Consider the following 16,686-nt stretch of genomic DNA (forward strand, 5'->3'; position numbering starts at 1 on the left):
TTTTTTAACCCACAAGTGAATGTGCCAACAAATAACTTATGCTACATTTTCCACATAATGACAACATTGTCACTAATCTAGGATCTTGCCCCACCCAAATATTCCAAACACTTTACCTGGTCTTACTTTCTTTAGATCAATCAAAGCAAATCTAACAAAAGTCCATGTAACGAATAATAACTACAAAACCACTCGCCACTCCAAAAAACCCCCACCTTACCTCATTTCTACTCTTGAAATTAGTTAAACTTATCTATATTAAGGTGTTTGATAAGGTTTGTATTCTATTCCATTAAAAGAGAAAACATATTTGTCACTTACATTTTTTAACCTTTTTTTTATTCATTACACTAAGTTAAATATAGATTTATAATCCATTTTTTAATAGAAATAACTTTTGTTTTCTTAATATCAATTTGGATTCAAGAATTTAAACATCTAGTAATGTATCGATTGTACAATTTGATGCACAACATTTGTCTCCCTAGGTAGAAAAGAAAAAAAGAAAGAGAAGATCTTATTGTGAAAACAATCAAACTAGATAGAAAGGAACTTATATATGTTTATGGAAACCCATACATTCATCAGACACACAACATTAAAGAGAATTTTCACCAAAACAAGTGGATCACAAAATACTCTTGTCTCCCTTCTCTACAAATTCACACACATCCTTAGAAACTAAATTCCATCATTGGAATTGACCCGCCAGCTGCCACTATCTGTTGCTCAAGCTGCACCAAATAAAAAGAACACAAATTACAAATCTGAACTATACAGAATGTTCTTCAGCTAGAGTTTTCGTTATCGTTACCCTGATCATTGTTTCAAGCTTATTCTTCACATGACAGTACTCTTGCTTTACTTGTTGCAGACAACTGAGGCACCTGCAGCAATCATAATTAACATATAAAACTGTGACCAAAGCTAGAAACTAGGCCTTGTTGATGTTATTCAAACTCTTGTGCTACTCTTCATGAGTCTAAAAATTTGAAATATGAAAAAGTTGTATAAAGATAAAGAACTTACGCGTCTATGTTCTGTTCCTCACAGAAGTTGCGGAAAGCAATGCAACAATTCTTTACCCTCTGAGCTCCTATGCTGTGGCCAGACAGAAAATTTGTCTCAGCCAAAGTTTATAACACAAACGAATTGTCACCACCTCTTTTTTCTACTAAGCCTAATATCTAAAATCCATAGTCTGTTAGTATGTTACTCTTATTCTTCATGAATCAACAAGAACACAGATGTTGCAAAATAAAAAAGACAATTTAATTGCAAAAACAGGTCTCTTGTTGTTCAGATTCTTATGGTTGGATTGGATCCATAGAAAAGTGATAATACCTTGAGCTGCTACCCTTCAGCTGGTGAACATGAGCATCAACCTTTTTGAAGTCAATACTTTTCTGTTCTCTGCACAAGAAGATGGAAGATCATTCACTTTTCCTAATCCACTAAGAGGAGGGTTAGAACTTAGAAGATAGCAAACTCACAGAGCAAAGGTAAGGTCATTGAGAAGCCTCTCAGAATCTTCAAAGAAAAGAGAGACAACTTCAACTACAAAGTCCGGGTTGTTCTCATCTTGTAGCTGCTGAAGTTGTAGAAATTGACCATCCAAGAACCCCTTCTCTCACCACACGTAAGAAAACAAGAACCACAAAATCAGCTACTGAAAACAACACCAGAATTAATTCTGAATTTATTGCACACACACTGTTTATCTGCCTTACCTCCAAGAACAAGGATTTGGTGTAGTCCAAGTACTGCCTCTGCATCTGATCCACCTCCATGTTTTTTTTTTTTTTGCCTTTGGCCCTCACACAACACAAGCTACTACGTTTTGTTATGTTATGAGATGCTAGTTAATGTTACTGCTCAATCGAAGAGAAGTGTAGATGAATAAATAATGCAGAAATTGAAAGAGATTTTTGAGAAATAGTGGTGCAAATCCAAGGTCCAGTTGCTGTTGGTGCACGTCTACCATCTCTTTCTGCTTGGCCCGTATACTCTTTTATTCCTATCAAGTCTTTTGCTTTCTTGCAGAATCACCGACCCCACCACCTTTTATCTCCCTATATCATTTCTATCCATAATCTTTCATACTTCTCATTTCATCATATTCTCTTATTTTACGAAAATTAAAAAAAAAACAGACGATTTGGATTTTGATGATTTATCAATTAAGACAAATTTCAAGACTTGACAAACACATGCAAGGATATAAAGTTCTAACTTCGAGAGTGAGATAACTCGTGTTCATGTGTTACGTTCATTTTACCATTTCATTGGACTTCAGAAAAAAAGAGAGAAAATATTATCACTACATCATCGGGGTGTGGGTCAATCCAATGTGCATATGTAGGTTTCATTTTCAGGGAGGGTCTTCATGTTCTTAATTTTGTGTTAAAGCGGGAAAGAGTAATTAAAACTTTTTTTGCAAACTGTTTGTAAGTCACAATTTTTTAACAAACTTCATTTTCCTAATTGTGAATTTATAGCAAACTGTTTACACAAGATCGTTCGCAATTTTTTAGGTTCCAATCAAAGGCATCATCTAATCAAACATTTGATTTCAAGAATCCTGACATAACTTTCAGACCTTAAAACTAAGAAAGAAAGAAGAGGAAGGAGTAAGGCAAGAGATACAAACAATGCTGCGTAAACCAACTTCGTGAATTGCACAAAAATCGCAAAAGTTAGTAAGTTAGTTTAAACCTAACTCTATCTCGATAAACATAGGAGAGGCTTATGCTTACTATAAACACATAAACCCACCTTATCTTGACTCCATGTAAAACTCTCCAACACACTCCTTCAAACCGATTAATATATTTTTTGTGTAAGACTAGACATTAATAGATTAATGAAAGATCTAACTGGGGTTCAACAGGGAATAGCACGATAGATCCAACAAAATAACGAATCTAGTTAAAATAGGTTCAAACCCATGACTTTGATACTATAAAAGGAAAAGAAAAGAAAGGTAAAGGTTGAGAAAGAACACGAGAGATAGAGAAATTGGAAGAATTTGTTCTGTCCCTTTTACTTATCAGGAGTCAAAATATACAAGATGACAAAAGGAAAAATAAGAATAACGCATCATGTCCTGAGGACAAATAACAGAATACATAATAGAAAAAAACAAAATAAGAATGAAACCAAAATTGTAGGGCTGGAAAATCATGTCTGTGAATTATTCTTAATGGTCTTTTCTTTTAAAAATCAAAGCCATAATGAAGAATTTAGCTGCTGTAACATGTTAATAACTGATTCTTTATTCATGGACAAACAGCAAGAAAACTGAGTTCATAAATTCGTAAGAACTGTATGCTTTATTACAGCAGAAGAATTTTGTTCACCATGGTGGTTGTCACTGTTAGGTTTACAGACTTGTTAGGTAGGTTTCACTAGGGAGATACAACACCAATAAGACCTGAGTCCAACCAAATAAGAAATTGATACCACTCTCAACCCAAAACCTTAAGACAATAAGTTTATGAATCTTTATCCTTATATAATGCTCTACTTTCTTAATTCTATTCAATGTGAGATTTAGACTCACATTTGTATTTCTAACATTCATAGGGAAGTGAATGTAGAGACTCTGTATACACAGCCACCTGCAATGTATATGGACTGAAACAGAATCGCCTCTGTGACAGGAGTGTAACCAGAGTCTCTTTATAGACAGCCACCTCGGATCTATACGAACTGCTCCAATATCTATGCTCTTGCACTTGTCCCTTGTCACTGCATTTTACCAATCCAGTACTCCCATCTATCCCAACAATATCATTACATTTTGTAGAGCAAATTGGAGAGAAGTACTTAGTGGGAATGTCATCAACAGACACAACAATAGTCTTAGTCCAAGATGAGGGATCTTTGTATTCTTCCATCACCCATAATTCTGCTGGAGAGCAACACCCTACAACACATAGCCTGGGAATTTTTCCAAGTACCACCAAATCACAAGTGTTAAAGTCCCAATCAAATTCACGTGGAAGAGGTATCTCTGAAAAACTCCTTTTTCTTAAATCAAACACAACAATAACGTTCTTTCCTAAATCATAACGACTAACCACCCAATGAAGAGCACCGTTGAAGAGCAACCCAACTTTCATATCATTAAAGCAGTTCAAATACGAGAAATGAATACCCTCAATCTCTTTCCAAGCATTAGCTCTTAGCGACAAAATTTCCACACGGTTACCACTAACACATGAGAATGCCATGCGCAACACTTTCACAACCAAGTAGTCATCCGTTGAAGAATCATACCCAAAACCGAAGAGAAATGTCAGAAGCATGGGATCCTTGTTGGGCATAGTAGGTGAGGAAGATAGTTGTTTGTGGACCCCAGTGGATGGATTCCACAACCAGAGACTTTGACAACACTCCAAAAGTACGAAACCCCTGCAGGAACCTCGGATTCGGACATCATAAGGTTTTGGGGGCAAAAAGTTGAGGTTTAATACAGCAGAAGCAGAGTCGTCATAAAGGGGTGCGTTGACGTCTATGGATCGGACTTCGGGAGCTGAAGGCTCGAAGAACACAAGTCTCTCTGTGCGTGTGGCAGTTTGTTCAAAATGTGAGAGAGAAAAGTGTGAATCAGAGATCAGGGAGAGCCATGACTTACACACACACTTGAATCGAACAAGAGACTTCACCGGCAACCTTAACAAGATTTTAATGATCAATTCTTGTGGCAAATGTCGTGTATTCTTTGTTCTACGACAGTATGTCTTCATTTTAGGACACTTGATTCCCATAACTCAGCGTATATATATAAGATCACAACTGTATCCCTTCTCTTGTACTCTTCGCTTCTCCATTCATTGTTGAGTCCTCTTTCTGTCACTAACGATTTAATTAATAGTTCTTGCAAAATAATTGAATAAGAATGTTTTTAAAAATCCTCTTAATTATATTGAATCGGCATAATTTTCTTATATTGAGTATTTACTTATTTTAGTTCATGATATTTTATTTCTTGATACATTACATCAAAATTGCTTATTGAGATTGTCTTGCTCTTGTTTCTTCTCTGGTTAAGTTTCAACGCTTCTTCATTGTCAAATACTGTTTTGCCGGATGATGATTGAGCATCTCCAACAAATAGTTGTTGAAAGATCAACTAAACAGGCATATTTATGTTTTAGTATTTTCTTTTTTAAGAAAATCCTCCACCAGTTGTATTTTTAATTACATATTTTTATGAGTTTAACAGACATGTAGTATTAACATCAAATTCTTTACATTATCAATTAATTAAAATAATATAATGTTTACTGTAATTATTATAAAAGTATAATAATTACTATGTTGCTACCCGTGTACTATTTTATTTTATTATAAATGTGAGTGTTATTTATTTAGTTAAATGTCTTTAACGGAAATTTCATTGTGGGATACTACTTCAATATCCCGAACAAGGGAAATCTTTTTATCGTCTTTCTATCTAGCTAAGAAATATGGTTTTTAAGAGACTCGTTGTGGAGTCTGACTCTAAATCCTCTCTTTTTAGCCTCATTGAGAAGAGATGCCATTCCTCTCACCCTAGCTTGTTTTAATCTTGTGTCTCAAGATGTCTGGTAATGAAAAATACTGCTCTCATTAGTTTCACAATGTGTAAAGTGATTTACACGTTCTAATTTTATTTTGCAAATATCAAAATAGACGTTGCAAAATAATTTCTAATTATAAAATCAAGATAATAATAATAAATTAATTTGAATTTGTCATATCTTCTCGTACATACAAAATAAGAACTGAATTCTTCCATTTGAAGTGAGGAGATTGAGATGGTGGTAGAACACTGATTGAAAGGGCAACAGCATTAGAATGATGCAGAAGTAGTTGAAATCTGAAACCCGTGGTAGAGACGAGATGTAGATCCTGGAAAAGCATTGAGTAGAAGAATTTCTAACATGCCTTGCAGCTCTTCCTACAGTAGCCAAGAAGGTCTGAAGATCCAATCATATACTCGGGATTGTTAGTGCATTCTCCGAGGGAAGCCCATCTCTCACAGCTTACATGTCGATCAGAACAGTCCCCTCCATCTCCCACCGTCTTGTCAAATGAGTCTACGTGAATCCACTTTGTTGCCGACCATTTTTCACCTTCGATCACAGGGCATCCAGCATGGAGACTGCTAGTGTCTGGGGTAGCATTTGTGAGGAGACTGAAGAAAAGAAGTGCATCCCCTCTACGCGGTTTCACTAATGCAATGCCAGGTCATAAGAGAACAACAAATACTTAGCACAAATTGAATGGCGGAAAAGGTGACAGTAATTACTAATCCAATTGCCCACCTGCTATTCCTTTTTTGGCACATTCAGAGAGATCGATATTTGTTTCAGAGGCTCTGCGACGTGGAGATTCCTGTAAGCAGAACAAAATTCCAAAGAAAAATAATTAATGCCAGAAACCGAAGGAACTAACAAAGAGGAACTTGAGAATATCATCATATGGACAACCTCCACTATTCCAAGAACGAAAAGACAAGTAGTGAGTATAACTGTACTTTCTACATGTACAGCTCAACAGTATACTCCCTGTCTGATTATCCAGCAAAGATGACCCTCAATCAGGTCAAACCGATGGCAATCTGATCCTTAAAACAATCAAGATTTTAATTTAGTTTTTCGTATAAAAAGAGCAAGAATTACATTCTGCTGTTAAGATTTATAAAACTATTTTGTCATTAAGACGTTTAAAGGATCAAATCGACACTAAATTGTAATTTTTTAGGACCAATTTGCCATTGGTTGAAAAGTTCAAGTACCAATATGTACTTGTTGTTGGCATTCAAGGATCAAATCATTTTTTTTCGTTTCCTTGTCATTTTTCATTGGGTTGAAAAGATATTCAGGGACCAAATTGGTCATTTCCATGTTTTATCTCCAAATTCTCTGCTCAGTTTCTAAGCCTTTCACTATTTGGGTGACAGAAATGCCATCATATGTCAGCTGAAGTCAAAATGTGAGATATTATTTTCTCAGCTAGGAAGAAACTTTGGCACATTCAACTGACACAATATAACGGCACTGAAGGAACTCAGCTGGACATAATGTGAAGAAAAATAACTTTTGACAAACTACTTCAAAGATGCACTTTATTTTCCGAGGAAAGACATTCATCAATTACTTAAGTGCTATACAAACCTCAGCAGAAGGGAACACTGTCTCGCCGCCTTTGGTTACATTAGTGAGATACATGAGAACAGTCGCGATGCGGTGTCCACCCCGAACAATGTTAACCTTATCAGTGAAGTAATCATAATGCGGGTCATATTTCTGTCCATGCTCATATCTCAATACTTGTATATCTTCCCCATTTTCTGGAATTCAACATAAATATAACCAGGAAACTGATTGGTGCTTGTTCATAAATGTGTGTGCTTACATGTACATACAAGAATTTAGACCATTTTCATCATTTAGCTTGCACGTTTATTCTATTCTGCAGTCCCAAGCTTTCCAGGCGACAGTGACACAATAATTTAATACATAATACATACACATTATAGAAAGATAATTTGCAGTATATATATACTATTGATTCAGAAATCAAGGGTAAATACTTTCTGATCCTGAAATAATGCATCGCTTTTAATGTGGGTCATCTGTTTTAATTAAATCGTACCATATTTTTCTTTTCCTACCGGTTCATTGAACATTAATAACTTTCTCATAAGATTACTTGATTATCAAAGAGCAATCTACTCTTCACCCTATTACTTCCCTTTTATTGACGAACTTCCTTTCAAAGCCAAGGAAGTCAAATGAAAAAACAGCAAGGGATACGCCGAAATTGTGAAATGTATTTATGTATATCATGACGTCCCACTTATGATGTCGAGAAATCAAACATGCAAATGTAATGATTTTATGCATACCCACCCACAAGCAATTTTTCAAACATTCAGCATTGAAAAAAAAAACAAACACATGCGGAGTAGGGGATGAAAAAAACGTAAGTCCACACAAACTTAGCGTGCAGATTTTTATGAAGATTTTCTTTATTAGGCGTAGTACCTTTTGGAAGAAAGGTCCATGACGAAATCTTGTCTTCAATTCCACTAACAATAGGATCCTACAGACATTATAAAAAAAAAAAAATAATGAATGTTGAATAAACTATTCTTTACATCAAACCTACAGAGGGCGAGGAAAATACCTTGTTCTTGGAAATGAACATGCCAGAGCTAGTTCGAACATCACTCAACGTGCTCTCTCCAGAGAGATTATCCGCTACGGCAGATCTCTTAAGCTCTGATTTGGCCTAAACCGACAACCGCAAACAGCTTAACGGAATAATTAAAGTATGATTAGAGTCATAGTCTTTGCTTAGATTGGATATGAATACTCACTATTGAGATCAAGTGATCGCACTCCAAATCCGTGAGGAAACCTTCGTACACGAAAGCTCTGCACGCATGGATTCGAATTTCATAAAGTTAAAACATGGAATCGACGCAGACAAGCGAAAAGAGTGAAACAGAGAGCTCACCTTGGCTTCCAGGAAACCTGTTTGACCTTGGAAGGGTTGATGATGGAGCTTGCCGAACCCGCGTAGGAGCTCCACACTTCATCGCATTTCGATATCAGAAGAAGGAATAGCAAAAACCAAACCCTACTCATTTCCGATTCCGATCAGCACTGGAAATTTTCCCGGAAAACTTTTCTCTTTCCTCTTTCTTTCTCTTTCTATCTTGTCATTCCGAGCGGGATGGTGGCTTTGTTTTGTTAGCTTTGTGTGGGACCACCTTGCTTAACTGTTTTTTATTTATCATTTACGATTAATTCTTGCATTATTATGTTTAATTAAATCTCGATATCAAGGTTAAATATGTTTTTTATTATTTAAGTTTTAGTAAATTTTACAATTAATCTTTTTTCGAAATTTTATTTTAATTTAGTTATTTATTTTTATAAATATGTGGATTTAGTTTTTTTTATCCCATTTTTTGTTACGTTTATTTAATATTTTAAAAGTATTTTATGATAATGTTTGAGTTATTATTAAAGTAAAAATATGTTAAATGGTATAAACAATTTAAATACTACAGTTTAAGATATCAGATAAACTTAATAAAATTTAATTAAAAAGATTAAATTCATATATTTTAAAAAATAAAATATTAAATTAGTTAACGATTTTAAAAATAAAATAATTTCAAATTTGATTGTATTTGAAATTCTTAACTATTAAAAGAAATTGATCCCAGATCTAACCCAACCTATCTCCACTTAAAAAATGAGTTAGGTTAATCTTCTGCAGATGAGTTGAAAATAATAACAAACATTATTATTTTAAGTTGAAATAGCATGATGTTGACTAGTTGGGTTTTGGTATTGAAAACTCTATCCTTTTTGTTGAACCTTTGGTATTACAAATTTGTCCTTCATTGAATTCTTACAACCAAAACTTTGTCCCCTAATTTTGACTACATTTTGAATTTCATCATAAGATAATTTTGTTCTTATAGGCTCCCAATTGAAAAATTATTAAAATGAAAATTAAATTACATCATTCTTTAAAAAATCAATCTCTACTTTATATTAAGGTTAAATCACTTTTATTTATGTTGAAAATAAAACGTTACGTATCAAATAAATTAAATCAATACTTCGCTCAAATTTCCTCCACTTAAAAAACCATAACTTAGATCATCATTTAACTAAAACATCATAAATATTATACATTAACTTTGCAACATTTTTTTTAAACTTGGCATTAGTTAAAATTTTAATATACTTTCCATTGAAATCAAACTAATCCTTTAAATGAAAGTCCTATCATATATAATCATTTCTGATTTAATTTGTATATAATCATAGTAGTTTAAACTAATCTACTCTACCTCGTTTTTTATTTAACATCAAGATGAAATTTTCAGATGACATATCAAGAAATATTAATATTGTATTGGGAGAGAACCTTAATATGGAAACAACACACTGATCAATTTAATAAACTGTTATAGTGTATTTGGAATGAAAAATTGAAAAGACTAATTATTTTTTTCATAGACAATTTAAAATGCCTTAAAAATAAATATATTGTTTTCATAAAAATAAAATTAAAGTTTTATAAGAGTAATTAAATTATACTAAAATTTAAATTTTAACTAAAATCAAGAAGAATTTGAAAATTTTATATTTTCAAATTCAAGTGTTTTTTTTCATATTTTTAATTTAATATTATTTTTTAAATTCAATTTTGGTCAGAATATCATCAACTTGATTGAAATTTAGAAGTAGTTGGAATGATTACCTTTTATTATTAATATCAACTATTTTTTTCTTATCAATATTTATAAAATTTATTTTTTATTTAAATTATTTTTTTAAAATCACTATCATTGTTTTACTAATATTAGTCGTGATTACTTTTGGCTAATATAGGAGAGATAATTGTTTATTGATGAATACGAAACAACACTTTTTTAGTTGATGTTGTTAGCATTTTCTTTTCTGTCCTTGACTTTTAAAATACAAGTTAAAGTTAACTATAATTTCTTGTCATTGTCAACTAAGATAATTTTTCAAGTAATAGATCAATGAAAAAGTTGGAAAAAAAAAATCTAACCGACAAAATCATAAAAAAAAAATCTTGATTGATATTAGCTTAAATTACTGTGGCTACCATTAACTAAAAATAATATCAATTGACAAAAATATAGTTAATATCAATGGAAAATCAAATGAAAGTTGAATAAAAAATAATATCTTTAATATGAACTAAAAAAAAATATTCGTATTAATATTTTTAACCATTAATAACTTTTGATATTTAAATATTGTTTACGGTCGATAATATTTTAAATATTTTATCCAAATCGTAGAAAGTAAAATTCAGTAAATATGAAACACGCTTAATTAAACAAATTTAAAAAATAAAATAAAATAAAAATACATTACTTTAAATTCAATATATTTGATTATTTAAGGAATTACCAAATTATTTATCAAATACAAGTTAAAGATAGACTTATTTTAGCAAAACAAATGTAAAGTGTCTTGTGCACAAAAGTGGGTAAAAAAAAACTACTTCTGTTATTTGATATTAAAAAGTGACAAAAAAAAACGTTACTTTTAATTATATCTCACTTTTTTATTTTCCACTTATGTATAACAAGAAAAAAAAAATGTAATAAAAAACTGATTTTGTTAAAAGTATCTCTCATACCATTATGTTATTAATTTAAGTAATTAATACATTTTTAGAAGAAAATACTATTTTATTAGAAGAGTCTTGTATGTTTATATATAAAAAACTAAAGGACTAAAATCATATCTTACATTACTTTGAAATTAATTTAAAATTAAAATAATGTTCATAAAAAATAATTAATAAATATATGAATAACTTTTCAACTGTACAATTACTTAATTTTAATTTATTTACATTTTAGAAGGTGATAACTTTAAGTAAATTTTATATCATTTAGTACATCTTTCCACTCTATTTCATCTTTCTTTCTTTTCCTTTTTCTTGCTCACACTGTTATTATTTTTATTTTTCTGTCACATCCTAAGTTGTTGAATGACTTCATGAAAGCTAATGAGAAAATTGGAATGAGTCGTGAAATGAAATATACTGGTTTTATATACAAAAAATTATTGCGTTACATAATAATTAACGAGATAATTTGATATACAGGGGGGAAAGGAGATGCTATAAGGAGAGGATGGTATCCATTATTACAAACTGGGAATAAAACTTCCCCAAAGCACAACATCAATGGACATTGCGATTAATCAATCCTTCAAATACATTGTACAGATCATTGTTTTCAGGCCCAAAAATTTCATCAGCTTTCCGTAGTGTCTCCTATCATGTTTTACACACAGATATCGATCAATAAACTGAAAGTTGAGAGAAAGGAGACAAGGCAGGAGAGAATACCTCTTTTGTTTGTTTATGGGCGTTTAATTCTTTAACATTTGCCAAGAATGCACCAAATTGTTCATAAGACAAACGGTTCCTAACAACAACAAACGGCAGATCAAATACATCTGTTTATCACAAAAAAGTGACATGTTTCCATAATTTTCAATGCATCTAAGACCTCTCACCTGACTTGGCGAAAGAACTCTTTTCCATCCACCCGTGTTCGTCCTATAACAGCCAGTAAGAAAAAATACAATATGATCATTCAAACAACAAAAAATTGCGACCAAATGAAAACATTCTTAAATACAATGTATTTGCACGAGTGCTCCGGTACTTACCGGTTTGTGATCCTGTTCCTGCATCAGAGGTTGATATTGAGGCTTGAGTTAAGGAAGTGGAGGAAAACACCGAAGACCTATCATCAAACATGCCTCTTGTGGTTGAAAAGGAAACTGAATGTCGCCTTGGAGATACAGGTTTGGATGTTCTCGTAGGTGATACTGATGCAGACAGACTAGGAGGGGAACCAGGGGGAGTAATCCGAGGGGTGGAACCTTGAGATGCTAAGAGAAGGTTCTGAGGTACTCTAGGTCTTGGTGCTGCTATAGTGGAATGGAAAACAATACAAGGAAGGTCAGGGTAGATATGCAAAACAGACACCATATTTTATGGTCTTCGACTCTCTGTTAATGCAGAATTAGATGCATGCCTATCCATCCATTCCTTCATAAATGATAGTACTTACCATCAGATTCAGGTTCTTCGACCAAAGAATTTCCTGTTGAAGAAGATATAGACGGTGCCAATGGTGCGTCATTGTCTGCAGTAAAATGAGAATTTCTCAAAACTGATGCAGCTGAAAGAGCTTAACCATGAGGAGAATAAAAAGGTTTACTTCCATTCATCTCCTTATGACACTATTGGTCTCTCTCTCCCTCCTCCCAAATAGAAGCTAAAATGTTTTCACTAATGTTCTCTCCGACAAATTTGAGATTTTCATTCGGGTCAAATTGATTAAAATCATTACATTGGTTTACTTACATCTTAGCATTGGATTGTCAGCAAATGTCAAGAATAGCAACTCCTATGGAAGATTTATGACAATGTGCGTAGGAAATGGTGGATCACTGTACAGGGAAACTTGTACCATTTTCTCTCAAGACATGGAAATAGAGAGGATCCAAATCCAAACAGTTTATGCATAACCATCATTACCATTATTACGAGATTAAACCACTGGAAACACTATATCTGCCAGTGTACACATCGAAGTGATAAGATACTGAACTCATATTTGAAAGGGTAAAAATGTATATGCCTTAAACGATGTCTTAGGCCAGCAATTTTCTGAAGTGCACGGCGATTTCTTCATATGGTCGTTACGAAAAAGGAAATGAGTTTGGATGTGAGAATTTGATGTTGCTAGATTGCCAATAAGTCTATACTACCACATAGAAGTAAGACCCAACACGCTAAAACTCATTACATGAGTAAAATTAATTAAGGTTTAAATCCTCATTTGATGTCTACACTCACAAAAAAAATTATGTTTTATTTTACATTAGGGAACTACATCTTTTCGTTTTCACAAAGGGCACCAAGAATGAACAAAAATGTAAATTATACAGGTGGATAGCATACGAGTTGAAAATACCTCCAAACTGTGACGTGGAAGTAAAATTTGATTGGTTCTGTATTTTAGCAACAATGTCTGGAGCTCCTCCCTGTGCCAAAAACCAGTAAATGCCAAGTGTTCCGTAAGTACCATTGTAACATAAACAACTCATACATTAAAATTATAACGAGTACAACTGAGAAAAACATGATGAATGAATTGAATAGGCCAAATTAGTCTATGAAACAGAACACCAAACTCTCCTTATCAAATTGAAACTAAAAAACTAACCAACACAACTTACAGAATTATCATCCTCTTCCTGAAGTGATTGCATAAGCGTCTTTCTGAAAACCTCTAACTGCATACACACACATCTCCAAAAGTCACCCACCATCCACACATTAACACAACAATTCAAAAAGCAATTCAACTTAACGAGATTACAATTCCGCCCAGCCAAAAATACGTTATAATCGAAATTGAGTCTGTATAGGAACTAAATCCATTAAAATGCACCTTGGAGACATCTCGATTGAGCTTTTTGACAGTGTTGGAAAGCGAAGCATTCTCCTGCAGTAAGCTCTCCTGTAACCTCAACCATCAAAAACCAAGTTAATAAGCACGTGCGCGCGTGAAAGAATTTGTCGAAGAGAGGGAGAGGGTTGGAACCTTATCTTGTTCGGCGAGGAGGAGTTTGTCGGCGGTTTCGGACAGGGAGGCATCGAGGGAGTCGATTTGAGACTGAAGGTCGGCGATGAGGTTGTCTTTGTCGGCGATCTGAGTGCGAAGTGTGGACAGCTCTGATTCGAGGGCGTTGACACGTGTCGACAGAGCAATGGAAGTTATTTTGCGAGCCACATCGAGCTGGTGGAAGGGATCGGACGGTAGCACTTGCATCATCTCCTCGGGAAGGTCGAAGTTTGCACTACCACCCGATTCCGCCGCCATAGCGGGTGTTACCTTACCCCCTTTGTTTCTGTTTTTAATATTAATATTACTATTGTATGTTTTTGTTTTTCTTGGTTTTGGTTCTTTTTGTTTATTTTGTTTGTTGTGTGTGTCTGATATGATATGGTGCGTGCCATGAGAACACAGAGGAGACGCATGGATGGGGCGTTCTAATTCTAAATACTTTTTTAATTTATTTTATTTAACAATTAATAATTTAATATTTTTGGTTACAAAATATGTGGTTTTACAAGGTTGGAGGATGGATAGGATTGGGACAAGAGACAAAAGATACAAAATGCCAAATCCTTATTTCATCATTAACGTCCACAATGGAGCGGAATGGGATTTGGGAATGAAAAAAATTAGGAAGTAAATAAAATAAAAAGTATAAATTAGCAAGAATTTCATTATAATTTTTCTTTCATAAACTTTTCTGTGCGTCTAGGTGACATTATCTTGTTGTTTAATTCAAATTTAAATATATTTTTTGTATTGAATTTAAATACTTAAAATAGTGAAGGATAACACTCACGAGAAAGAAGAAACTACAATTAAGAAAGAAAATAAGGTTTATTTTCGTCTTGATCATTGTGTGGATCTTGTTAATTTTTAGAGGATGTCCAACATTAATAATTAAACCTAAGAGGCTTGAAATATTGTCCACAAAGTCCACTAAAGTTAAGTTGCACTACTTCATATGAATTTGTTGGTTGTGCTTAATTAAAAGTTTTGTATATTACTTTGATAAGTTTTAGTTGATGAATTTAATAGGACTTCATAAAAAATCACATATAAAATTGTTGGAAGTTTCACATCGACTAGAGATAAGGTCATTCACAATATATAGATGGGTGCAATAATCGCTTTACAAATCGGTTTTGTGAGGTTGAATTAGGCTTAAAGTCCACTTCTAACAAGAATAAGATTTAATGAAAACAATCTCAAGAAATTTTTCTTTAAAATTTGATTACATCGTATGAATATTGAATAATCTTCATCTACAAGTCTAAAAATAGAAAGAGTAAAAGAATCAAAGTATGTGTATTTAACATAAGACTCCATTGTCGGGATGAACATTTTTCGAGAACTCAACATTAAATGACGTTGGTTCTTGACAGTTGAAAAACACACATTTGTCAAATGAAAATTATGATTAAACAAAAAATATTAATAATGTGTAAACAATAGTAAACACGATCAAGACATGATTGGACTTCTGCTAATTCATGAACAATACAAAATTTATGAGATCAATTTATAAATAGAAGTGAGCTGTAAGATAAGATTTTTATATTCCTTCATAACTTTAATATCGTCTGTCCAAAAAACATGTAAGCGTCAAAGTATTTTCTACATATATTTTCCTCTACCTCTTTTTTTTTGTGTGTTGAAAATCGAGTAGTGGAGAAATTAAATTAACTTATAATATTAGTCCGGTTTTATAAGAATAGTCATAATTAAATAATATAAGGATGGTTGAAAAACTGAAAAATTCTTTACACACTAAATAAACAAAATTTGGACCTTATTACACAACTATTTAAAATTATATTAAAAAGATATAACAAATATATACGCATTAAAGTTTATTGTACATTTTAGTTATTAATAATCATGTTAGGGTTTAGCGAGATTAGATGATTGACAAAGTTGTAACAATATTACATTATATGTTACTTATCAAAAAATCATTTTTATTATTGCTATTTTCTTACAACTTATTCTTTTAATATAAATTGTAGAATTAGGAAATTAGTAATTTGCTTAGTTTGGGATTTTTTTTTTTTTAAATTTTGTAGTTGTAAAAGTTAAAAAATAGTTTGTAAAATTTTCAACTTTGAATAGGTTATTTGAAAAATAGAGAAACTAAGGATTTTTTTTTAAGTTGAAAATGGAAAGCGAAAAAAATGGTATTTTTAAGATTTATAAAAAAATTTAGAAAGTAAATAGAACTCTTACATATAGGAGAATTAAAATAAAAGATAGAGAATGCTTTTTAACTAAACAAACACGGAAATCAAAATAAGTAGTTACGCGCAAGAATGATAGTTTTTTTTTATTTTTTAAGAATAATACCCCAATAAGTATATATGCTATTTAATTTGAACAATATAATGCTATAACTAGTTAAATTTCAAGTATACATATGGTCATTATTTATTTATTTTATTACAAATTGTTTTATTTGCAACTAGCCATTATATATTAAAGTC

General features: G+C 32.4%; 4 protein-coding genes across 5 annotated transcripts; all 4 read right to left on the bottom strand.

Moving 5' to 3' along the window:
* Positions 1 to 517: 517 nt before the first annotated feature.
* LOC114176777 (histidine-containing phosphotransfer protein 1-like) lies at positions 518 to 2,037 on the bottom strand. Its single transcript, XM_028061938.2, has 6 exons — positions 1,731 to 2,037; positions 1,494 to 1,624; positions 1,345 to 1,413; positions 1,030 to 1,101; positions 815 to 887; positions 518 to 734 (listed from the first exon to the last, which is right to left on the bottom strand). Exons 1-6 carry the CDS (start codon positions 1,788 to 1,790, stop codon positions 675 to 677), a joined length of 465 nt encoding a protein of 154 aa, XP_027917739.1. The 5' UTR covers positions 1,791 to 2,037; the 3' UTR covers positions 518 to 674.
* Positions 2,038 to 3,257: 1,220 nt separating this feature from the next.
* LOC114179255 (F-box/kelch-repeat protein At3g06240-like) lies at positions 3,258 to 4,853 on the bottom strand. Its single transcript, XM_028065521.2, has one exon. It carries the CDS (start codon positions 4,770 to 4,772, stop codon positions 3,573 to 3,575), a length of 1,200 nt encoding a protein of 399 aa, XP_027921322.1. The 5' UTR covers positions 4,773 to 4,853; the 3' UTR covers positions 3,258 to 3,572.
* Positions 4,854 to 5,682: 829 nt separating this feature from the next.
* On the bottom strand, positions 5,683 to 8,745 carry LOC114174984 (putative prolyl 4-hydroxylase 4). Its single transcript, XM_028059725.2, has 7 exons — positions 8,515 to 8,745; positions 8,375 to 8,432; positions 8,182 to 8,286; positions 8,040 to 8,097; positions 7,167 to 7,342; positions 6,315 to 6,384; positions 5,683 to 6,221 (listed from the first exon to the last, which is right to left on the bottom strand). The coding sequence occupies exons 1-7, from the start codon at positions 8,643 to 8,645 to the stop codon at positions 5,926 to 5,928; spliced, it is 894 nt and encodes a 297-aa protein (XP_027915526.1). The 5' UTR covers positions 8,646 to 8,745; the 3' UTR covers positions 5,683 to 5,925.
* A 2,848-nt stretch (positions 8,746 to 11,593) lies between these two features.
* LOC114176178 (PH-response transcription factor) lies at positions 11,594 to 14,561 on the bottom strand. Of its 2 annotated transcripts, none has more exons than XM_028061127.2 (9): positions 14,192 to 14,561; positions 14,039 to 14,107; positions 13,824 to 13,880; positions 13,559 to 13,628; positions 12,650 to 12,724; positions 12,243 to 12,503; positions 12,087 to 12,129; positions 11,917 to 11,995; positions 11,594 to 11,841 (listed from the first exon to the last, which is right to left on the bottom strand). In XM_028061127.2, the coding sequence occupies exons 1-9, from the start codon at positions 14,468 to 14,470 to the stop codon at positions 11,749 to 11,751; spliced, it is 1,026 nt and encodes a 341-aa protein (XP_027916928.1). In that variant the 5' UTR covers positions 14,471 to 14,561; the 3' UTR covers positions 11,594 to 11,748. The 2 variants fall into 2 exon arrangements, with proteins under 2 accessions (XP_027916928.1, XP_027916927.1); XM_028061126.2 differs by having other exon boundaries at positions 12,243 to 12,506; positions 14,192 to 14,560.
* Between the last annotated feature and the right edge of the window lie 2,125 nt (positions 14,562 to 16,686).

This window comes from Vigna unguiculata, chromosome 3 (genome assembly GCF_037176805.1).
Source record: "Vigna unguiculata cultivar grain cowpea cultivar isolate G323 ecotype 2 chromosome 3, ASM3717680v1, whole genome shotgun sequence".
Taxonomy (NCBI): Eukaryota; Viridiplantae; Streptophyta; class Magnoliopsida; order Fabales; family Fabaceae; genus Vigna; species Vigna unguiculata.

Bases quoted from the DNA above. Each gene is read 5' to 3' on its own strand.
- LOC114176178 (XM_028061126.2), bottom strand. From the start codon at position 14,470: ATGGCGGCGGAATCGGGTGGTAGTGCAAACTTCGACCTTCCCGAGGAG. The intron at 14,108-14,191 runs GTTCCAACCCTC...TTGAGGTTACAG, and splicing joins TCCTCGCCGAACAAGATAAG to GAGAGCTTACTGCAGGAGAA. The intron at 13,629-13,823 runs GTAAGTTGTGTT...TTTTTGGCACAG, and splicing joins AGGAAGAGGATGATAATTCT to GGAGGAGCTCCAGACATTGT.
- LOC114174984 (XM_028059725.2), bottom strand. From the start codon at position 8,645: ATGAGTAGGGTTTGGTTTTTGCTATTCCTTCTTCTGATATCGAAATGC. The intron at 8,287-8,374 runs GTGAGTATTCAT...TTGTCGGTTTAG, and splicing joins GCGATCACTTGATCTCAATA to GCCAAATCAGAGCTTAAGAG. The intron at 7,343-8,039 runs GTACTACGCCTA...GTTGAATTCCAG, and splicing joins ATGGACCTTTCTTCCAAAAG to AAAATGGGGAAGATATACAA.
- LOC114176777 (XM_028061938.2), bottom strand. From the start codon at position 1,790: ATGGAGGTGGATCAGATGCAGAGGCAGTACTTGGACTACACCAAATCC. The intron at 1,625-1,730 runs GTAAGGCAGATA...TGGTGAGAGAAG, and splicing joins CCAAATCCTTGTTCTTGGAG to GGGTTCTTGGATGGTCAATT. The intron at 1,102-1,344 runs GTATTATCACTT...GTCTGGCCACAG, and splicing joins CTGAAGGGTAGCAGCTCAAG to CATAGGAGCTCAGAGGGTAA.
- LOC114179255 (XM_028065521.2), bottom strand. From the start codon at position 4,772: ATGGGAATCAAGTGTCCTAAAATGAAGACATACTGTCGTAGAACAAAG.